Below are 20,837 nucleotides of genomic sequence, written 5' to 3' on the forward strand. Positions count from 1 at the left end.
TTTACTAACTCTTAAGCTACCACAAATTTTTTCCACATGCTTCTCATCATCACAAGAAAATCATAATTTTTAACAGATGTGTTAGCGTAATTATCTTATTCAAATAGAAAATAAAATAATCAACAGTGCTCTACTGCACAGTTCTCCATAATCGGACATACACGGAATTTACAGACAGAAACTACCATACACCAAGTTTACTAAAAACTCAACAATTTCCTAACTATCTCTATTCGGCTGCTGATGCTTACGGATAAAAACTGCACAGAAAACATCAGAAAACTTGCTTGCAAACCAATTCTGCCTCTTGCAGTTCTTGTAAAACAATTCTGGTATCGTGGACGTCGGAAAACTTTGTCGCAGAACACGACGTCATAATAACTAAAATGTATTCACCGTAATTAAAATACAATTATAAAAAATAGAGTGTGTAAAATTTCATGCACTACCCCATCAAAATGTGGACTGCAGAATCAGTACACATTTTACGAACACAATACAGAAAGATTTTACGATTTCATAACCTACTGTATTTCTATGAATAAACGACAGAGAAAGTGTACCGTATAGCAAAAGCATTGTAGTACACCAGTCATCAACATTGTAATGGCTAAGCTTACACAAAAAACAGCCAACGTTCTATGTAGGAATGGTAGAAGTAGGGTAGACCTATTGCGCACTCAAACGATAACAGTTGGATGGTTATTGACAGGTCAAACAACTGCGGTCTTCTGCTCATCATGTGCAAATTATTGAAAAACAGTTGTGTTGTTTCAGAAAGTATATAAAGCTGAAAATAAAAATAATTGCTTGCATTTTCGTCTCACACAGCAAGAAAAAAAAATGGCAGAAGCTGTAAGTACGCTATTTCATTAACATTTATTTTATTTTAAGTGAAATCGTGACTAAATGTTTGTAATAAAATGTTTCTACAAATAGCGCTATATTAACCTTTAATTCTGAGAAAATAAGTTTGTATGGTGATCATGTGTTATGTAAATATTTTAATTGATGAAGAACAGTACGTGCAGACAGATTCCCTTTTTATCTTCCGGCTCGGTGCTGAATCATCTCTCCATGCACATTTCATTGCTATGTATTGACCTAGATTTGGCATTTGACAAGGAAATGAAAACATCTATAAACCTCTCAAACGATTGTCGACTTAAAGCAGTCAAGAACTGAACACACATCAGTTTCTCAGAAAAGCTTCTTGGAAAAGTTTTCAATAAACTTTCTAAAGATAAACACAAATTTTAGGTTTCGAACCTTCCGGTCTACTCAGTAGTTCAACTTTTCAATCACCTGGCATGACTTTTACTTCGACAAACAACATCAGTATCGATTAGTTATTTTCATCTCGCAGAGAGATTGTATTTTTATTTGAATATATTACAGGAACATTCTAGATTTTGTCAGTTTGTCTTGTTTATGACGACAGGAATGCTATCATTGTCAACAGCTTATGAAATCATAATCTTCAATCCAATCACGCCAGTGTTGCAAGACATCTTCAATGATACTTACATGGTAATACAAACTTATTATGAATTTCCGTCGTTATGTATCTTAAGTTTCTTAGATGCATGATGCTAAGAGTTCTAAATGATTTTCTTGTTTTAATGAATGAGATTAAGTGAGATGAGTCTTTTTTACTGCTGCAATAGATGACCTGGGAAATTAAACACACCAGTCAACAAGAAATTTTCACAGGACAAACTAACAACTGTAGGCTATCCAAGTAATTCTTTTGCGCTGAGCTCGAAACTGAAATCAAAACTTGCTACTACGTCAGGATTTCAGTTATAATCATACCGCTTGATCTTTTTCCAGCAATAACATATTTTGTACAGTTAATTGTCTCTAACATTGTTTTTATGATATAACAAATTGTTTAGCATAATGAAGGATGAGTTGTAATTGTTCGAGTGATGCATTGGTTGTTTTATTTTGTGACATCATACCCTATCATGATTAATTGCTAGTAATGTCCCTTTTAAGCTGTTGTATCCTCAGGACAGTACGTCATTGGGTTTAAGGTTGTTGCCATGGTTGTGCTGTAGTTATACGCAGCCATAGTGCTCTACTTGATAAAAAGTCCTTTTGTTTTTGCAAGTTTAATTTGTACAAAGCCGCTTTCAAGTTGCTGTATTTTTTGTTATTAGCACAACTAACAAGTATGTAACATAATCTAACAAGTATGTTACATAGTGAAACAAGTATGTAACAAAATGTAACAAGTATGTAACATAATGTAACAAGTACGTAACATAATGAAACAAGTATGTAACATAATGTAACATAATGTAACAAGTATGTAACATAATGTAACAAGTATGTAACATGATGTAACAAGTATGTAACAAAATGTAACAAGTATGTAACATAATGTAACAAGTACGTAACATAATGAAACAAGTATGTAACATAATGTAACATAATGTAACAAGTATGTAACATAATGTAACAAGTATGTAACATGATGTAACAAGCATGTAACATAATGTAACATAATGTAACAAATATGTAACATAATGTGGCAAGTACATAAAATAATGTAACAAGTATGTAACATAATGTAACAAATATGAGTACTGAAACAAAAAGTTTAAGACAAGGTTGTTTGAACATCTAAAGTTTAGATATCTGCTATCTGCTATCTGCTATCTGCTATCTGCTATCTGCTATCTGCTATCTGCTATCTGCTATCTGCTATCTGCTATCTGCTATCTGCTATCTGATATCTGCTATCTGATATCTTGATATCTGCTATCTAGATATCTGCTTGAATGAAACATTAACGATATTATAAGTAAGGTCAAGTTCGCGTAAGCTAATAAGTTCTAGATGTATGCTGAAGCTTTCCATTTAGCTGTTCATTCTTTAACTGCCTAAGAAGTATAATAGTTCAAAATGTGGAGAGTATCAAAAACGTTACTTGATCTCTTTTATAATCTAAAAAGTTCAATCGAAGAAAGCTGCTAAGTTTTCTCCCAACTGTTATTCCTAATAAAAAATTATTTTTGAAATAAAAAATAGTGCAGAATCTGTTATGTAGTTTGTCCTATCACTTTTCTTGTTCTTTTGTCATTGATGACTAAGGTTTGGCTAGCCTACCTGGCTGTTGTTTAGTCCTGAAAATCCTTTTCCATGTCTTTGGAAATTTAGAAGATCATGTTGCAGTTTATTCAAACTTCAGAGCAGTCCGCACATATTATACAATAATAATAATAATAATGAATAACTAGCAGCGAGACAGCAACAAGCTAATAAAACATTATTGCTCAGTACGGCATAACCTGCTAATTCTAATGCATCATTACACATAGCTAACTGCTCTTGGCTGATGCTGAGCTGCGTCGGAGTCTGCCTCGCTTTCTGACCTAGTCTTATTCTGAAACGATCCCTGTTCCATATCTAGAAAGCTAAAACCTCAATTGCTAAGGTAACAGGGATCAGTTGTCAGTAGATGTTACAGAAAATATATTTCGCACTTATTCAGTGCATCGTCAGTTCTGATAAAGAGCAGTTAAAACCTACAAGTAATGTTTTAAACAACATTACAGTGACGCAATAATGTCAAAACATGAGCGTAAAAAATTGAAAAAGCATAAGCGTAAAGATTGAAAAAATGCTGAATGAAAACTAAACCAAGCCGGCAGTAAAGTAAATTACGTATCAAATATAAAATATCAACTAGAATTGATGAAAGAGCGATGAGCAAAGCCTGCAAATGTAGCGTTGTGACAAATTACGGCAAAGAAAATAAAGTAGCCTATATGCGGAACACGGCAGTCAAAGGCAGTGATAAACAAACTAAGTACAGCGATAAATAATTAAATGGAGCGTCTTGGAAAACACAAAATGTAGCGTTGTGGAAAAAAGAGTAGGCAAAGACGGCAGTGAATAATAAGGCAGTAAAATATTGAAAAAATACCAAAAATGTAGTGGAGCGTCAAAAAATTAAACTTGTGGCAGAATTAATTTTTGGATATTTATTTAGGCATGTATCCTATGTATCCATTTATCTTCACAAGCATCTAGATTATCAATATTGGGTTGTTCAACAAATGTGACATTGTAGCATTGGGAAAGTTGTGGTTCAGTACTTAGATCATGAAATACAGCAAAATGTTTTAATAACGCAGCCCTGTCATTATTAGAAGAAAAATCGAAAGTGTTCCAAGTTGCACGATGGCCTGACCAGCGAACCGAAAATTTATTAACCGTTTGTCCAACATATTGTTCATGGCAAAGTAAACATGTTGCTACATAAATCCCATAATTGCTGCAATTGAGTTCCTGTTTTAATTTAAAAAGTCTTTGCGGAGTGCTCAATGTCGTTGTACGTGAAACCATTGACAAACGATGATGACCATGGTTACCACACAACGCACAGCGACCACAAGGGGCAGAATAACCTCTTTGTAGAACAGAAGATTGGATTTTTTTTGATAGATCTTTGTAGTTTGTAACATAATTTCCAATTGTTTTTGGCCTTGTGTATGTGACCGTGACATCAGGTTTAAGTTCCTTTTCTTTTTCACTCATTTTTAATAAAGCTGGGAAAGCAGTAGCCCACACAGTCTTGCTGTTTTTCTTTTGAGGTTTAGGTGGCCTAAGTCTGTCAGTCCAAGTTGAAGCAATTCCAATCATGTCATTTGTCATCGCGATAGGGAAATCTGACCTAGTAGCTTTTTCTTTTAGTCTTGACAAGCTGGAAATGTAATGTTCATGACACTCATTCAGAAGACGCATTCGAATGGCTTCTCCGTATAATATGGATTTGAAGGTGGATATAGGGTGGTGCGACTTTCCATTTATGAAGCAACGATCTTTTGCTGTAGCTTTGACGAAATCTTCAGTTGTAAATTTAAACTTGTTACCATGGGTGATGCAATGATTGACATCTAAAAATTCCACTGCGCCTGTCTCTTGAGAAGTATCAACCTGCCTGAATGTTAATTCAAGTCCAAATTTGGCGAAATTATCAATAAGCGCTAATTTTATATTATTAGTTGTTTCGAGTCCAAATGAAAGCCAAATGATGTCGTCGATGAATCTTTTGAAAATGCATGCTTGGTTAATAACTGTACACAGAGATTGCAGAATGAAATGCATAGTTATATTAGCAAGTGAAACTGAGTTGTTATCTCCAGTTATAATACCATCAGTTTGAGTGAAAAAATGCTCTTGATATTGAGTCACAACATTGTTCATACAGAAATTATTTAAATCAACAATTGTTTTCTTAGCTTCAGCAGAAAATGTGGTGTGTGTGTTCAAAGCACTATACAAGGCAACATCAACGACTGAACGTTTAAGAGAAGGATAAAGTGATTTCACATCCGCCGCTACAATGTATAAGGGCGATTTCTTCAAAACGTTATAAATTGTACTTGAATTTGTACTCTGCCAGGACAATAGCTCCTCAATATAGTTTCTGCTATCCCTGCAGTATTCGTTCGGATTGGATTGGCAAAATTTGATGCTGATGGGTGCCAATAGTTTTTCAAGGAAAGCGGTGATGCGGGATGAAGTAATCATTCCAGCAGATTGAAGTAGACGTACTGGAATGTCTTTGACATTGACAGCGGATAAATTTTCCGAAATCAGTTTGTGCGTTTTGAAGAGAGGGTAACAGTAGACTGGTTGATTATCCCGAAAATGTTTGGCATTTTTACCTGTCTCTCGATGGTAGGATGAACCTTTTAGTTTAAATCCGGTTGTATGGTATAGCAGATTGTCGTCAACGACACCCAATTTATGCAATCTCAAGACAAAATCCTCGCAGTGCTTTCTAATTTGATCCATGTGTTTGTTGATGGTGGTGGGATTGTAGGGCAACGTTTGAAACTGCTTAAGTTGTTCTTGCAAAATTTGGTCATAATCCTGGTAATCAAGTAAAACAATTTTGCCGTCTTTGTCTGATTTGCAAATCACAATTTTTTTCTCAGACACCAATTTTCGAATTTTGTTAAGGCTGTTGCGCTGTGCAGTAGTGAGGTTATTGTGTTTGCGATAGCCTTGTTTGACCGCTGTTCTCAAATTTCTAAGTTTACTAAATGCCATGTTTACATACACTTTGGTTTTCTGGTGAATTTGATCTAACTGAGGTCTGGAAGTTTTAGTTATTTTGAGTTTTTTCGGTATAGCTGTTTGTTCAGTACTTTCATCAAAGAAAACGTCTTTCCACTCAACCCGCCTGATGTGTTGGTAGGCATTATACCATTCAGTGGTTTCAACTGTCTCTGTCCAGTTTGGGGTCGGTGCAAAATTTAAACCATTCATAAGTAAAAGTTTATCTTGATCATCTAGGCTAAGAGACGATTTATTCAAGATCAGATGATTGGCTCTATTATCATTAATTATTATTATTATATTATTATTATTATATTCTATATATATTATTATATATCATTACACATACCTCGAAAAAAACAAGAAAATTCAGTTGCTGCCAGAAAGAAAGAAATGAACAGAGTTACAAAACGAAATCTACTTAAATGGAAACTGTAGCCTACTCAATTTTAGCCCTATAGCCAGTCAATTTATTTTTAAATTATAAGGAATTTGTTTTAGTATGATGGGAATCGTCGTATTTTCATATTTAAATATAAAAATACGACGATTTCCATCGTATTAAAACATAGCCTATTCCCTATAGTTTTTCGTTAAGAATCAATTGCCAAATCACTTTTATTAAAATTGGAAAGGACTATTTTGATGACACAGGGGTGGGGTTACATTCTCAACTCAGCTTCCTGGGTCTATGAGTCATTAATGGTAAAAGCTGTGAGAATCACGGAGTAGTTGCGTTGGCAGGCAGGTTTTGTTCGTAAGAAATGATACAGGCATCTAGTGGTGTCACCCTATGTTGCTATAGCATAAATAGGCTATATAAAAATAACTACAATGAAATACAACGAATTCCCGCGTTCGGTAGCGCTGATAGTTCGCAAAAGTAAAGTGTTCCATAAGAATGTAGAAAAACTACAGATTTGCTGTTAGGATCAAACTTAAACAAAAATTACGTCGTAAAAATTGCCCGCCTAGTTTCAAACTAGGGGGGCAAAGAAAGGGCTAGGAAGGCAAGCGATGGGACTACGTGGGCAATTGCCCACCTAGCTTATATGTGAAAAGATGCTATGCTCTCCACTCAAGTTGTATCCTTTTTATCTGTCTTCAAATGGTTAGCGAGGATCATTGTTGCTTATGACAATTTTCATACACGATTGTTTTTGTTACATCGTTAGGAGTAATTTTTTGTCGTGCTATATACGTAGCTATACGAAGTTTCGTGGTCACAAATTTTTAGTGTGGCACCCTTATAAAGTTATATTGTTTTGTCTTGTGATATCAATGTTTGCACAAGTTGTGCTGATTGTCGACTGTACTTCGGTAGGTGAATGCTCTGCATAAAAAGGTTTTTGCCCATTTTGTCTGCTAAGAGAGGAGCAATATAGTTTCACATTGATTTTGAAAGGAAAACCTTATTTTATGTTGTTTCAAAGTGGTATTCAAGTTAAGTACAGAAGTGTTACTATTATTGCATTGATGTCTGAAAGTGTTATTATTGATTGACTTTACCAAGAGCACAACAAGTAAACTTGCATATTTTTCTTCACACTGCATTAAAACAGAAAATCAAGTAGAGAAGCTACACAGATACCATTTTTTAAAGTGCTACGTGTGAAACCGTTCAGGTTTGAGCCAACAACCTGCTGCATTCGAGATGAAAGATCGTTTGTCTGCCACCATGGGGTGCCAGAAAATATTTTTATCTTTTGAAGGGTGCCGTAAGCCTAAAAAGGTTGAGAACCACTGATCTAAACAATTGTTGCTTCATATACGAAAGTGCACTTTGCCTTTTCTCTCGATGAAGCTGTCTACCAGGCACAAGCTTGCCTGTAAGCACTACTTTAGATATGAAGTTATAGTGAATTAAGACAAGTGCCACATTCTACATATTGTCATATTGCCTTGATAGGGCATTCTTGGTAGTTTGCATACTTGTAGTTGTTGAGGCTTGACGCAGGGTTGGTTACCGAGATTGACATATTGAAGTTTTCCGATTGTTGAAGTCTTGTTGCCCGGGAATTATTCCATTCATTAGAGGTGGTCTAAATGGAGAGCAGTTTTGAAATGCGTTGCTCAAGCACACACCCCGAGAGCCAAACAGTCTCCAATGCTTTCTTTCTCAATGATATCGCATAAGTTAGTATCACTCTAAATAGTTGTTTTTGTATGACAAAAGTGTAAGACTTTGAGCAGAAAGTAAACTTGAATATCCAGTATGTCGTTTAATTCTTTATCTCCTCTACATGGTTCTTAGATGGTTGTTGACAATGTTGAGCTTTCTCTATCAAGAGATGAAGATGATATATGAACCGAATATTTCTTGCAACGCTATTAAAGTTTGTCCTCTAAAAGAAAATCTTCCATTTGTGAGGAAGCGGACATATTTAATTTACCCAGAATTAGTATTACTGCTTTTGATTCATTTTAAGGTTTGCTTGATGAGATCAAAAATTTGTGAAAACTATGGATTCAGATGGATTGGGGTTTGTTTAATTGACAAAAACTTTACAGCTAGCAAAATTTATGTCAAAATAGTTTTTATATTCTTTACACCAAAAATCAGACACACTTTGCTCAATGATGGCTTCAAAGATTGGCTAAGACTTCTTTGCTTGCAACATAGATTGGAATCAGACAATCATTGATAACTTCTTTGGAAAGTTTGAGCATTAGCAGTTCAGTGACATTGCTGAGAAGATATTGAATGCATTGTTTTGCTCGTTAAAATTCTTGTGGACTTTTTGTCATTGTGTTTGTCTCTCGAATTTTGTTATATACTGAAATTTGTCTAATGTGGTGCTTGCTCGAATTTTAAATAGTTGATGGGATAGACAAAATCTTACTTCAGATTTGACATCAAAGATCGAAATTCAGCTAACAACACCTATTTTCATGATCTGTATGAAAAAATCTGAAGACCTGTGACATTAGAGTGTAGTCTAGGCGTCATACTCATTGTAACGTTATACTGTTAACAAAGTAAACCTGTATGTAACGAAATCTATTAAATCCTCTAGGAAATGAATTAGCTTGGTTGAAAAATAAAGATACAACTGCAAAGGAAGTCCAGTTCAGGTATAATCACAATTAATTACTTAATATCGTCGCAATGATACTTGCACAGTATGACTAACTTCAATAAACTATGACCACACTGCATCTTGTGATACGTTACATTTTATTTGGTGCAACAAGTTTTTATAAAAATTTTTATGGGTTTAAAAGTTTTGTGAACACGGAGTATTACTCTGCTGTTTTAGAGTCGCTACAGCGAAATCATTCCTAATTCAACATGGATAAGTCTCCTTTCCGTCACTCTGTCATCGTTCGTCATCGGAGGGTTCATTGGGGCAATCTGCGTCAAAGCTTTGCTGATCTGTTTCAGCAGGAGACGGCTATTACAAGTCTCCCATATCATCAACGTGTTTGCCATCATCTTAATTGCTTTGGTTGGGAAGGTAACAGGGTCCTACGAGGTCTTCATCATTGGACGTATCTTTACCGGTATCCCGATGGGAATCATGTACAGTAAGAATGTGATTTTGTATTCATTGCAACTATTATGTTACATAAAGTAAAAAATAAAAGACTTATACTGGTTAGATAGAAGTAACAAACTTTTTGTTTGTTGTTGGTGAGCGTAAAGGGAGTTTCTAAAAACGTTCGGCCTATCATGAAATTGGTGCAAAATTTGCTTTAAATCTTTCTTGACTATAAGATTAAGTAAATTATCATTGTCTTTAAAAGATCTTAAACAACAAAGTGAACTCTTTGTTAGTTTAGCTTATAAAGTTTCTTGTGATGATTGCAGTTTAAGTAAGTTTAGCCGATCAAATCGAGATCATAAATCTTGCATTGATGAGCATGAAAGGGCTTTCAAATATCAACGCCCAAAAAAATCTGCTCTTTGCAAGCATGCCATAACTTTAGATCACGAAATAACATGAAGCAATGCAAAAATTATAAAAGTTGAAAGTGATTACAAAAAAAGGATGTTCTCTGAAAGTTGGTTTATTAATCAAAAGATTCATGTAATGAATCGTAGCCTAAAAAGATTGTACACTTTTCCTGCTACAGTAAGCCTACTTAGAAAAAACCTACTGTACGTGCTTGTTTGGCCTTTTTAAATTGATGGCACCAAAGACTGGCTGCTCTCTAGCAGCCTTTCAGTGTAATCCTAGAACAATTTGAGAATCTGGAGTGATAAAAGAATAGACCCTATTCCCCAGAGGCTCATTCCACGACAAAAATGTTGAATTTAAACTGTGCAATGGTACTTGTAAAATTTAATTTTTTTATGACTCATACAGGTCAGTCTCCTTCTCTGTTGTTATTTAAGTTTCTTGTCGAAGTTAAATTTCAATTTGAAGAGTTGATTGGTGGTACAGAAGTTAAAAATTGCGAGTAGAATATAGAACATTCTACTCGCAATTTTCAAATTTTCTTTTGCACATTTATTTGATTTACAACATGGTCCTGTCGTCTGCCATTGATCATTACCTGATTTATTCTCCTAACGAAATCAGTCGTGTTTGATTGACGAAACGTCGGAACAAACGCAGATTATCATCTGAAATACCTTGTGATAGTTTAGCTTAGTTTACACCAGAAGAAATTATCATTTTATTAAACTAAACGTCTGAAAAACAGCCTCATACAATTTTTAACAATTATGAGACTTGTTTAATTTAAAAGGAACTTTTTTTGTCAGCTCTCGTTCCCCTTATGGTGGCCGAGACAAGCGTAAGGAGTAAGCAAGGATTTTGGCAATCCGTGATGGGTGTTGGGGTCGGTTTGGGTCTATTGATTGGATCTGTATTGGGACACCCTAAGGTAATTTTGATAGTTTTAACACGCCATCTATGTTTGTGTAGATTTCCAATTAACATGGGTTGTCTATTTCTATAGCTTTTGATTTTATGAAATTTTATTTAGTTGTTTGATTAGATGCATAACTGCAGTTTATTATTTTCAACGTGAGAAATCGTAGAGGAGCCGTACGGTTGTTTTTAAAACAAACGACCTTTTTCTTTTAACCTTTTGTATCGTATTTTAAACAAAACATGTACATTGTACAATCCAGTTTACGCACTGACAGTGCCAAATGAAAGCAGCAAGCCATTCACATTTTTCTACGAAATGACATGGATGATCAGTGACCACCATCATTTGAGAGATCTTTTCAGTGTACCACTATACTATTTGCTCCATCGCCTTTTTTAATGTAATCACTGTGCTTTGAAAAATGCTTACACCTGGTATTGCACGGTAGAACAACACTGTTTCATCAGCATTGTAATTTATGTTTGGTGTATGCAGTACTTTTCAAGAATCATCATTGAATTTACTTAATCTTTTGCGGTTCAGACGTCGTCGTACGGCCCTTTATCACACTGTTGTTTCGACATTGCATTGTTTCAGCCGACCGACATATCCATCCATCGCCAATTTGGACACAGCGACTAAGATTTATTAAATATCTGTAATTTTACCGTCAGCTTCTCATTTTTTCACTTGCACCTATTTTCTTCCACTCAGTTAAAAACGTACAGATAATTCTTCAACGTCGTGCTAGTGTGATTGACTTCTTTAATTTATTTTTCTTACTTTTACTTTCAACTTCAACCACAAATATCCTATTCTTTTCAATTGTTTTTGTAGCGTTCTACGTCCAACATTTAATCCTTTTGCAATTTGCCAATGTTGTTTTAGACTGCATGGAAAATTTCAATTCTTTCTATCCATATTAAATCTCTTTCTGGGCGAGAAGCCGTCAATCATGGAAGTGACTGCAATAACTAAAATCTACAGCAATAATTGCTATACAAGCTCAATATTTTCTTTCAAACAACATATCGCGTTTGTCACGGTGTTCACCGATTTCCCCAGCCATCGATAATTCTTGGCAAAGGATTTGACAAAGAAAGTACAACTAGCATCAATGAAATATGACCGACCAATCACATGAGCAAAAAGAAAAAAACATCAAAAGACACACCAAACCAATTCTTTCACACTCAGTTCGTCATGACAACATATCTTTCCACCACTTTCAAATTTTACCACTTTGCCATTTACAAAAAAAAACAAAAAACGATGTGAAATGCCTGATGGGTTTGGTTGTTTAGATTAGAATCTTTATCCTCGGACTGACAAACCCTTGATAGGTTATTCCTGGTAGTTTCGCATACTTCTAGAAACTTTTGACGCAGGGCCGGTTACAGAGATTGACAGTGAAGTCTCCGATTGTTGAAGTGTAGTTGCCGGGTAATTATTCATCCATTAGGTGCCGCTGAATGGATAGCAGTCCTGAGAATACGTTGCTGAAGCGCACACCCCTAGATTCGAACCAGCGCCTGCTGTACAAACAACCTACTTGTTAGGTCAATAATACTTGATAGGTCAGAAGTGTCAAGTATACCTTCGCATATACAAGACAATAAAATACTTCATAAAAATTCGCAAAGCACATAAAATTGTGTTAGAGCTTCGGTAGAGAGTTTGTCTGGTTAAACCATAGGTATATGAAGCCGAGCAACGTTATCAAGTTTAACGTATTCAAGTTTCAACAACGTTTCTATCAAACAATTTGAAATCATGTCCAGAGGCAGATCTGAGTATCAAACCATAATCTTAGAAGCCTTGTACATAAAACGTAACAATCCACCTTTTGAACAGACAATTGTATTGTAGGCTATGTGTGCGGCTCATCTTTCTTGCTCTCTGTATTTTAAAATTAGTTTTTTCGCACCTTGCCTTTCTACGACATCTTGTGGTCTGATCAACACATTTTGATGCAGTTAGGCTACCTTTGATTCTTTCCTGTTTATAGTTTTAATAACAATTGTATTTTATTCGGATGTAGTTAAATTGTATATATGATATTCCTGAAGAGGACATCTTGTGATGTCGAAAACGTTCGATATTTAATTTGTTGCGTAGTTTTGTGTTTCTGTAAATATAATAAACTTGAATATGTTAAACTTGATAACTTGCTCGGCTTCGTATGCCTATGGTTTAATAAAATTGTGTTGTTTAAGTGAAAATATATTAGCTGGTTAGTATAGCCTATACTGCTTATTGTGTGCTTCTAATTTTTGGTGGAAGTTGCAGATTTGGTAGGTTTAGAAAATTTAATTCAATTAAAAAAGAATTATTAGCTAAACTAAGTTGATCATACATGGTTTACATTGCTTGACGTCGAAACGATGAAAAAACGATAACGTTTGATGGTTGGGATTTTGATTGTGCTACCGACTTTTATAAAAAGTTCTTGTATAATTCTTAGGTTTTGGGTAGCCACGATATGTGGCCTCTCGCAGTGGCATTCGGTGGCATTCCGTCCATTACTTGTCTCGTTGCAAGTTATTGGCTTGCGGAAACAGTGGCTTCCGTGATGAGGCAGGGAGATAAAGACAAAACTATGGAACTACTGTGGAAAATGCGTGAAGGAGATAAGGTTTTGTTGCCACTTTTCTATTTGTCTTCAGTTATTCATCGTAATTGCCATGTTTTATTATCCTAATATGCTTTTTACCTTTATTTACCCTCATTGGTGAGATAGCGCAACGGATAAGGCGTTGGCTTTCCAATCATGCAAACCTGGTTCGACTCCCGGCTTCAGCTGGTTGTTGAAAAAACGCCGCTCATTTCTACACATGGTGTAATAAATTGGGTGGGGGTAGTTGCTGAAGTAAAGGCGGCCGAGAGAAAGGAACTGGCCACCCTAGTGTACTCTCCTTAGTGCCGAAGGCTTAGTATAATGAGAACCTTATCCTCTCATTCCCCAAAGCTCAGTATCTGAGTATGGGACTTTTACCTTACCCTCATTGAGTAACATTAGATTATATTTTAATTAATTTAAAATATGTTTAAATAAATTCGTTCAGTCTCTGCGAACTTAACCCAAAGCAAACTGTCTCGAAAAGCTTGGCTGTCTCATAATCAATTATTATAAGATAATTGTAAGATAGACGATGCTCTAACAGTATATATTTTACGATTTCTGACGATACTCTAACGAAATCGATTTCCTGTAATTAAAAGTGAGGCTGATAAACTGTTATTTCGTTTTAACAAGCCATCTTATACTAATTAAAGTTATACATTTTTTATTAGCATTAGGTTATTACCGAAGTATAAACTACTTATTTATGTCTTACTTTTTTTTTTTTTTTATAAACAACCTCTTATGGTATGCTTAACAATATTCTTTTCCTACATTTACCCTTCTTTTTATCAATGAATTTGTCATTCTTATGGTTTAACGTTTGTCTACACGCCATTTTTGTATCATTGTCAAATCTTAACGTCTTTAGATACCACGAGTAGTGTTCCATTAACAAACACGCCTACGTACATTAATAAAAGTTTGTGTTATGTTTTACGCTATTATACATAGAAATGAAATTTGTGGAGCTATATTGAGCTTATGATAATCTAATAGGTTAAATTTTAGTAGCAATGTGACAAAATGTGCAAAACTTAATCAATGTTTGAAATTTCGTTTTGGGTTTTGTTCCTTTTACCTTTTTCTATACCTTTGCTATGCTGACGTGTATTGTTTTTGCTGTGATGGTCAGAAAGATAAACAATTGAACTCAACCAAGTTATATCACGAAAAGCGCATTTTGCACTAGTTAAACTAACTAGAATTTTCGATTGTCATTTCGTATGCTGTCAACCTTTTAAACGAAAAATGTCTCTTGGGCATTCTTCAATTCTGTGTAAGAATGTTTCAATAACCTTAACGGTAGGTGGTGTTGTTATTCATGGATAATGTACATTGTACAACTTTCATAGACTGTTAAGATTTCTTTTAAATTAATTTTATCCAAAGGCAACCATTGAAAGCGAATATGAAGCAATGGAAGAGGAAATGAAAGGGTGTGACGTGGTAGGAATAAAAGAAGTAGTGACCACTAAACAATACAGGTGCTGATTGTACATCATTTCATAGAAAAATAAAAAGATAAAATTCTGTATGAGAGAAAGTAGCCTACTTACAACATCAATCACATATAAACCTTAAAAAACAAACTCTGAATGGCGACCCAGTTTCATATGTGCAGGGTGACATAATAATGTTGTAAGCATTATTCTGTCCCAGTAGAAAATCAATGATGATGATGATAATGACGTTCATCCTTCGTTTGCGAAGATGGCCAACGAGACTGAATCAAGCTTTAGTATAGGCTAAGGTCAGTGTACATGAGTACGGAGATGACTGATGAGGCCTATCTGTGCAGTGAAGCTTCTGCTTCTGCTCCTTCTGCTTGTAAGCATTATACTGTCCCAGTTGCAAATCAACATGCTGACCACGAATCAATCTAAATAAGAATTGATATTCTTGCTAGGATACCGTAAAGTATTATAGCAACTAAAATGTTAGAAGTAGTCCATTGCTTTAAACATGGTTTAAGGTTAATTGGATAACCAAAACGAAATTGAATAACCAATAAACAAAAACGCTACGGTTAATTGAATGACGTTTTATGATAATAGACGGAAAATACCTTACGCAAAACCGCATAACATTTGTTTGAAAAAAAATACTAGTCAAGCAATCATGTTTTTTCTCACCAATACAAAAGCAAGTTACATAAATGTATCCAAATGTACGACCAGTTTGTAATCCATGTATGCTACATATCTACATAATATAGCCTAAGTATAGGATGCATTGCTAATCACACAATTTACTCTTGACGTTGCGAGACTGAAGATGCTATGGTAGCAAAATCGATTTCTAATCATTAAAATGAAGCTAGTTAACTGTTGCTGCGTGATTAACAATGGACCCTATATACTTCTTGATAAGAGACAGTCAATCGTTTCAGCAATGGAAAGGTTTATAACACAATAAATATACGGTTTTATATAAGAATCGAGCTTGTCAGTTCAACCGTGCATCATGAATAATGGCATTAGCGTCTATCAATGTGATGCTGCAGATCATAGCAATGGCATCCGTACAACTAAACTTTCTCTGCCACATGAAACACAAGGTATGTGTTCTTTGAGGATAAGGTCGACGTTTAGGTGTTATCTTATTGCCTATGTGTCGATATACTTCGTTAGACTTAAACCAAGTTAAATCTAACTATTCGTTTGGGCAATAGGTCTCAGGTTATTAGCATTTCTGAACGAGTTTATTAAAGAATTTAGTTAAATTTGCATGAATTTGAATCTTATATTGTGGCATTTTTTCAAAACTAACACCTGTCAAATATGTATTTACTAATTTCATTGAAATGTTTTTTAGGCTCCAACTGGTCGTTGCTGCGTGCATATTTTCCAACTTGATGCTTTGCGGAACAAACAACTTCATTTTCTATTCAGATAGAATGTTCATTCGTGTCGGGATAAGCGCTGATCATGCCACATTTGGAACCATTGGAGTATTTGGTCTTCAGTTTGTTGTCTCCCTTTTTGGCGTAAGAATATAATTATTAAAATTTAGATTTTTCTTCTTAACCCTATCTTTATACGAGCTGTTTTCGTACGCGGAAAGCACGTCACGGGCTATCTTAGCCCCGTGCTAATTAATTGCTAATAACGTGAACTATGAAAATCACAGAACCAAAATATTTTACAAGATAATAGCCATGTGTATTGTGCGTATAAAAATTAATTTTTTATCGAACAAATTTACTGAAATAAATTGTTTGAGATGAAAAAACGTCAGAAAGTCGGTTTTTATTCTACTTTTCCAAAAATAGCTTCAAAATTGAAATTTTTTAATTATAACATCAAAGTAATGCTAAACTAATTAAAAAATTACTTTTGCTCATAAATATAAGGCATTTTTAGTGCAAATATTGCACGAACATTAAATTATATATATCTAGCATTGCACGAAAATATCTAGCCACCTGAGACGAAATGCTTATTGTGAAGGGCAGGAAGATAGAAAAATTACCAGTGTAAGTTTCAAAACTTCGCAAAGAATAAAATCTAAAAGTCAGAAAATTTCACATTTCTAGCATATTTCCTTCTGTGAAATATTTCACTGCTAGTGTGGGGCGTCCTCATAAAACCCTTTGTCGCTACAATAGTGTTAATTGTCGCACTGTATTCCAAACATTAGCTGCCTCGTTCATGAAGAGTTCCAAGATTCTCTGTTGTTTGCTGTGTGTTAGGTGTATGTTGGTGTTGGTTTTGTCAGTTTGTTGGTTTAAGTACTGTAGGTTAATCTTTGTCTGCCTTGGACACGCTTCCTTTCCTGTCAGAGAGAGATGTTCTAATTTTCCATTTTGCAGCGCTAAAATGAACAAATGCATCCATTTGAACTGCGGATTATTCATACATATACAGTGTATTAACTTATAACTTTGCTAAACCCAGAACTATGTTTTACCTGGCTCCTTGTTGAGGACAAATACAACTCAACATCTGGTATATACTGATGTTGTTTTCAATATTGCGAGTTTAAAAACTTGATAAATGCAGTTGTTATTGTTGTACTCAAGACATATGCTCGCTGGTTAAAATTTTGGAATGCAGGAAGGCAGGAAAGTCAATTTACTTGTCCATCTTCCATATTACGTGTGATGCCAGAGACACAGCAGAGTAGTGTAGTACTTTAGACTTAGAGTCTAGACCAGCCATGAACCGATATCTTTCTATATTCCGTTCAAGAACTGTTACCATTTGACAATGCAGAAGAGCAACAAACACTATTGTGTGTGATCATAAACTCTTGAGATTGATGAATTACTCTATTACGTAATTATTGTGGACGAGTATGCCTAAAAAATAAGGTCAAAGTGTTTTAAGGCAGGTTGCAAGTATGTGCAGTTAATTCATGACCAAATAAAAGTTATTGTGTAAGCAATGGCAGTATTATTCAAAGTTTTTGAATAATAATTAAGCTTATAGAAAGATTGAAATTGCTGAAATAAAATAAGCCATAAGTTTGTAATGCAATTATGTAAAGACAAAGATATGGAACTGAATAACATATCAAGAGTTAATAGTAGGTTACCTTAATGTATGCCAAGGATCGATAAACGAATCATTCGTTGTTAATGCAACACTGTTTTGTCGTACAAAATAAAATATTAAAAATTATATTTTAAAATGTTGCAATGCCAAATCTGCGAAACTATATTTCTAAAATAAACAGCACGACTCAACAATGGACATAAAACATTAACAAATGGAAGCTTCACACTTCACAATCCGGTGAAAACCATCGCTTGAGTAAGGCAGCCAAAGATTGTCAATGTAGCGAACGTAAAAAAAATAATCAGATAAGAGAATCTTAAGCACAAGCCTTTATCTCAAGCTTCGGAATTTGATAGCCCTCATTCTCCTATTATGTTCAAACCAATTTGTTTTTACAGACCAAGTTTATCGACCGTTATGGAGGAAGAAAAGTAATTTTATTTTCAACTATTTGTCAAATATTAGCCTTGATCTTGTTTACGATATGCCAGGCTACCTTGCACTTGGCTCCACAAACACTAGGCTACATTGTTATAGTTGCATCAGCCATCTTTCTTGCTTTGTAAGTACTTCCACTGTTTTAAATGTTGCATAATCTGTATGTTCCCACTGCTGTGACTTTTATGACATCGTTGAAACTGTTAATCTGATGAAACACCTAAATCTATTAAAAACGCTCCGAAATTTCTACAGTAATACTATAATAATATTATTTGTTAGCAGAAGACACATGACATATCATATAACTTCAGTTCGAATAATAAATGCTAATAATAGTACAAAAATTGCACAATACTAAACAAAAAAGAAAAAAATCGCAATTACATCAAATTATGTTTGGTTAAGATGTATGTTTGCATCAAATCATAAACTGCATGAACCGCAAAGCAGCTGTACTATGATATACAGTAGCATTTTGCGCCCACACCTTCGACCCTTACAGTATATTCTTTTAGATCATAATTGTTTAAGTTTTCTTTCATTAACCACATTCATGAATTTGTAAATTTGCATTTGCAATTTTTTATAAAGCAAGTTTATTAGATATTTGTTTCAATAAAGCATTTGAGTAAACAAGTACGGTATTATGAAAACATAGTAACATTCCCTTGGTGGTTTTCGAACCATTAACCGTTCGATGCCACTATTAGGACATGTAAGCTTTTGTAACCTAGAAAGCTGCATGTGAAGTTGAATTTGGTTAGAATTTTAACATTTAATTCAGAGAATGAGTGATATTAACAGCTTTAGGGTAGGAGTTGTTTGAAACAAATATAGTTTTTAAAACAATTTTTACGCATTTAGCAAACTTCTTTTCTACAGCTGGTCTGGAGGTACAAACCTCGCTTCGTTAGCTCTTCTTGGAGAAGTCACACTTGAACCAACCAGGCAATCTATCCTTTCAACCAGCGGAGTTTTGCTTTGGTTATGCTCTTGGTTCGTTGGCTTCATTCCTCCTTATTTAGAGGTAAATAATTGATAGCAGAATGGTAAGGTTTTTATTTTTCTTCGTGTAAGCCTCTGTGGGCGAGAGTCTATCTTTTACCACTCTCAATTGATAGCAATTAGGAAACTTTTAATTTTTTATATCACCACAAAACCGCAGCAGAATTTGTTGAGACACCAGCTAGTGCGTGTTGCTTATGATTGATAGGGAAAATTAGGTGCGCATTTATGATACGGAAAAGTATGAAAGATTAGCAAACTTAGTAAGTAAGGACGTGTATAATCGTAAATTGTGAATTTATTTCAACCTGGTTTTTTAAGCGTGCAGGGTTACTCAATTTTAAAATGTTTGGAAAAGCAAATTAAACCCAGCAAATGGCGATCCAAAGATGAAAACTTTATCGACTTTTCGCATTTACAAGACGAAACAATATTTTATTGAAATTAACATAAAAAACCATAATTAGGTTTATTTAGTAAAACTATGAAGGATTTCTCATTTCAGAATTGTCTTGCATAACATTTTGATTAGCTACCAGACAAAAAAGTATAAATTTTTTTATACAAACTTTTTGTCAACTTTTCTGTTGGAATTTAGTAACACGCTTCTTATTTTTAGATTGGACTTGGAGCATATTCAATGGTTTTGTGGTTAGTTTTTTCTATTATATTCTTCGTGTACTTCGTCTTCAGCTTACCTGAGACAAAAGGAAGAACTGTTGATCAAATACAACGAAAATTCTTGGCAAAAAGATCGGAGTCTTGTGCTCCTCTAAGCGATAATCACAAGCTTTAAATTCTCAGCACAAGATGTCGTAAAATCAAGAATGTCAAACTGTACATACATTTTAGACGTTTTGCGTATTGCTGTTTTGTACATGCGCTTTATCTCTGTCAAAATATCCAAGGAGTTTGATAAGTTGAAATCTATTTTATATGCATGATATGCTCTCCTGTAGATTGGCATTGGCGCAGAATAACTCAACATTGACTTGTAGGCTTAAGATGAACATTGTATGTAGAGCTCAACACAAGAGTTTGTAAATAACAATAACAGTGTGAAGTACAGCAAGTGTAACTGGTATTGCTAAAAATGAACATGCAGTCATCATCATCACCATTTTCAGCCTGTGGTAGCCAGACTTGGACAAGTAGAATTTTTGTAGTCTTTGGAAATTAGATTATAATTATAATTAGATTTTACAAATTATTTATTTAAGCTTTTACAAATTAGACTAGGATTAGAATTAGAGTAGAATTTAAACTGGATAAGAATTAGTTGGACGCAGTTGTCACATATCTTTTTTTAGTTGGATAAAAACGCCAATGTGGCAACTCGGGATCAAAGTGTCATTCCACCA

At 34.5% G+C, this 20,837-nt stretch overlaps 1 protein-coding gene across 1 annotated transcript; it reads left to right on the forward strand.

Moving 5' to 3' along the window:
• The first annotated feature begins 843 nt into the window (after positions 1 to 843).
• On the forward strand, positions 844 to 20,375 carry LOC145768084 (solute carrier family 2, facilitated glucose transporter member 7-like). Its single transcript, XM_082579551.1, has 10 exons — positions 844 to 855; positions 1,399 to 1,530; positions 9,342 to 9,609; positions 10,793 to 10,914; positions 13,370 to 13,540; positions 14,921 to 15,015; positions 16,346 to 16,517; positions 18,429 to 18,592; positions 19,354 to 19,498; positions 20,096 to 20,375. The coding sequence occupies exons 1-10, from the start codon at positions 844 to 846 to the stop codon at positions 20,270 to 20,272; spliced, it is 1,458 nt and encodes a 485-aa protein (XP_082435677.1). The 3' UTR covers positions 20,273 to 20,375.
• The last annotated feature ends 462 nt before the right edge of the window (positions 20,376 to 20,837 follow it).

This window comes from Aplidium turbinatum, chromosome 1 (assembly GCF_918807975.1).
Source record: "Aplidium turbinatum chromosome 1, kaAplTurb1.1, whole genome shotgun sequence".
Classification (NCBI taxonomy): Eukaryota; Metazoa; Chordata; class Ascidiacea; order Aplousobranchia; family Polyclinidae; genus Aplidium; species Aplidium turbinatum.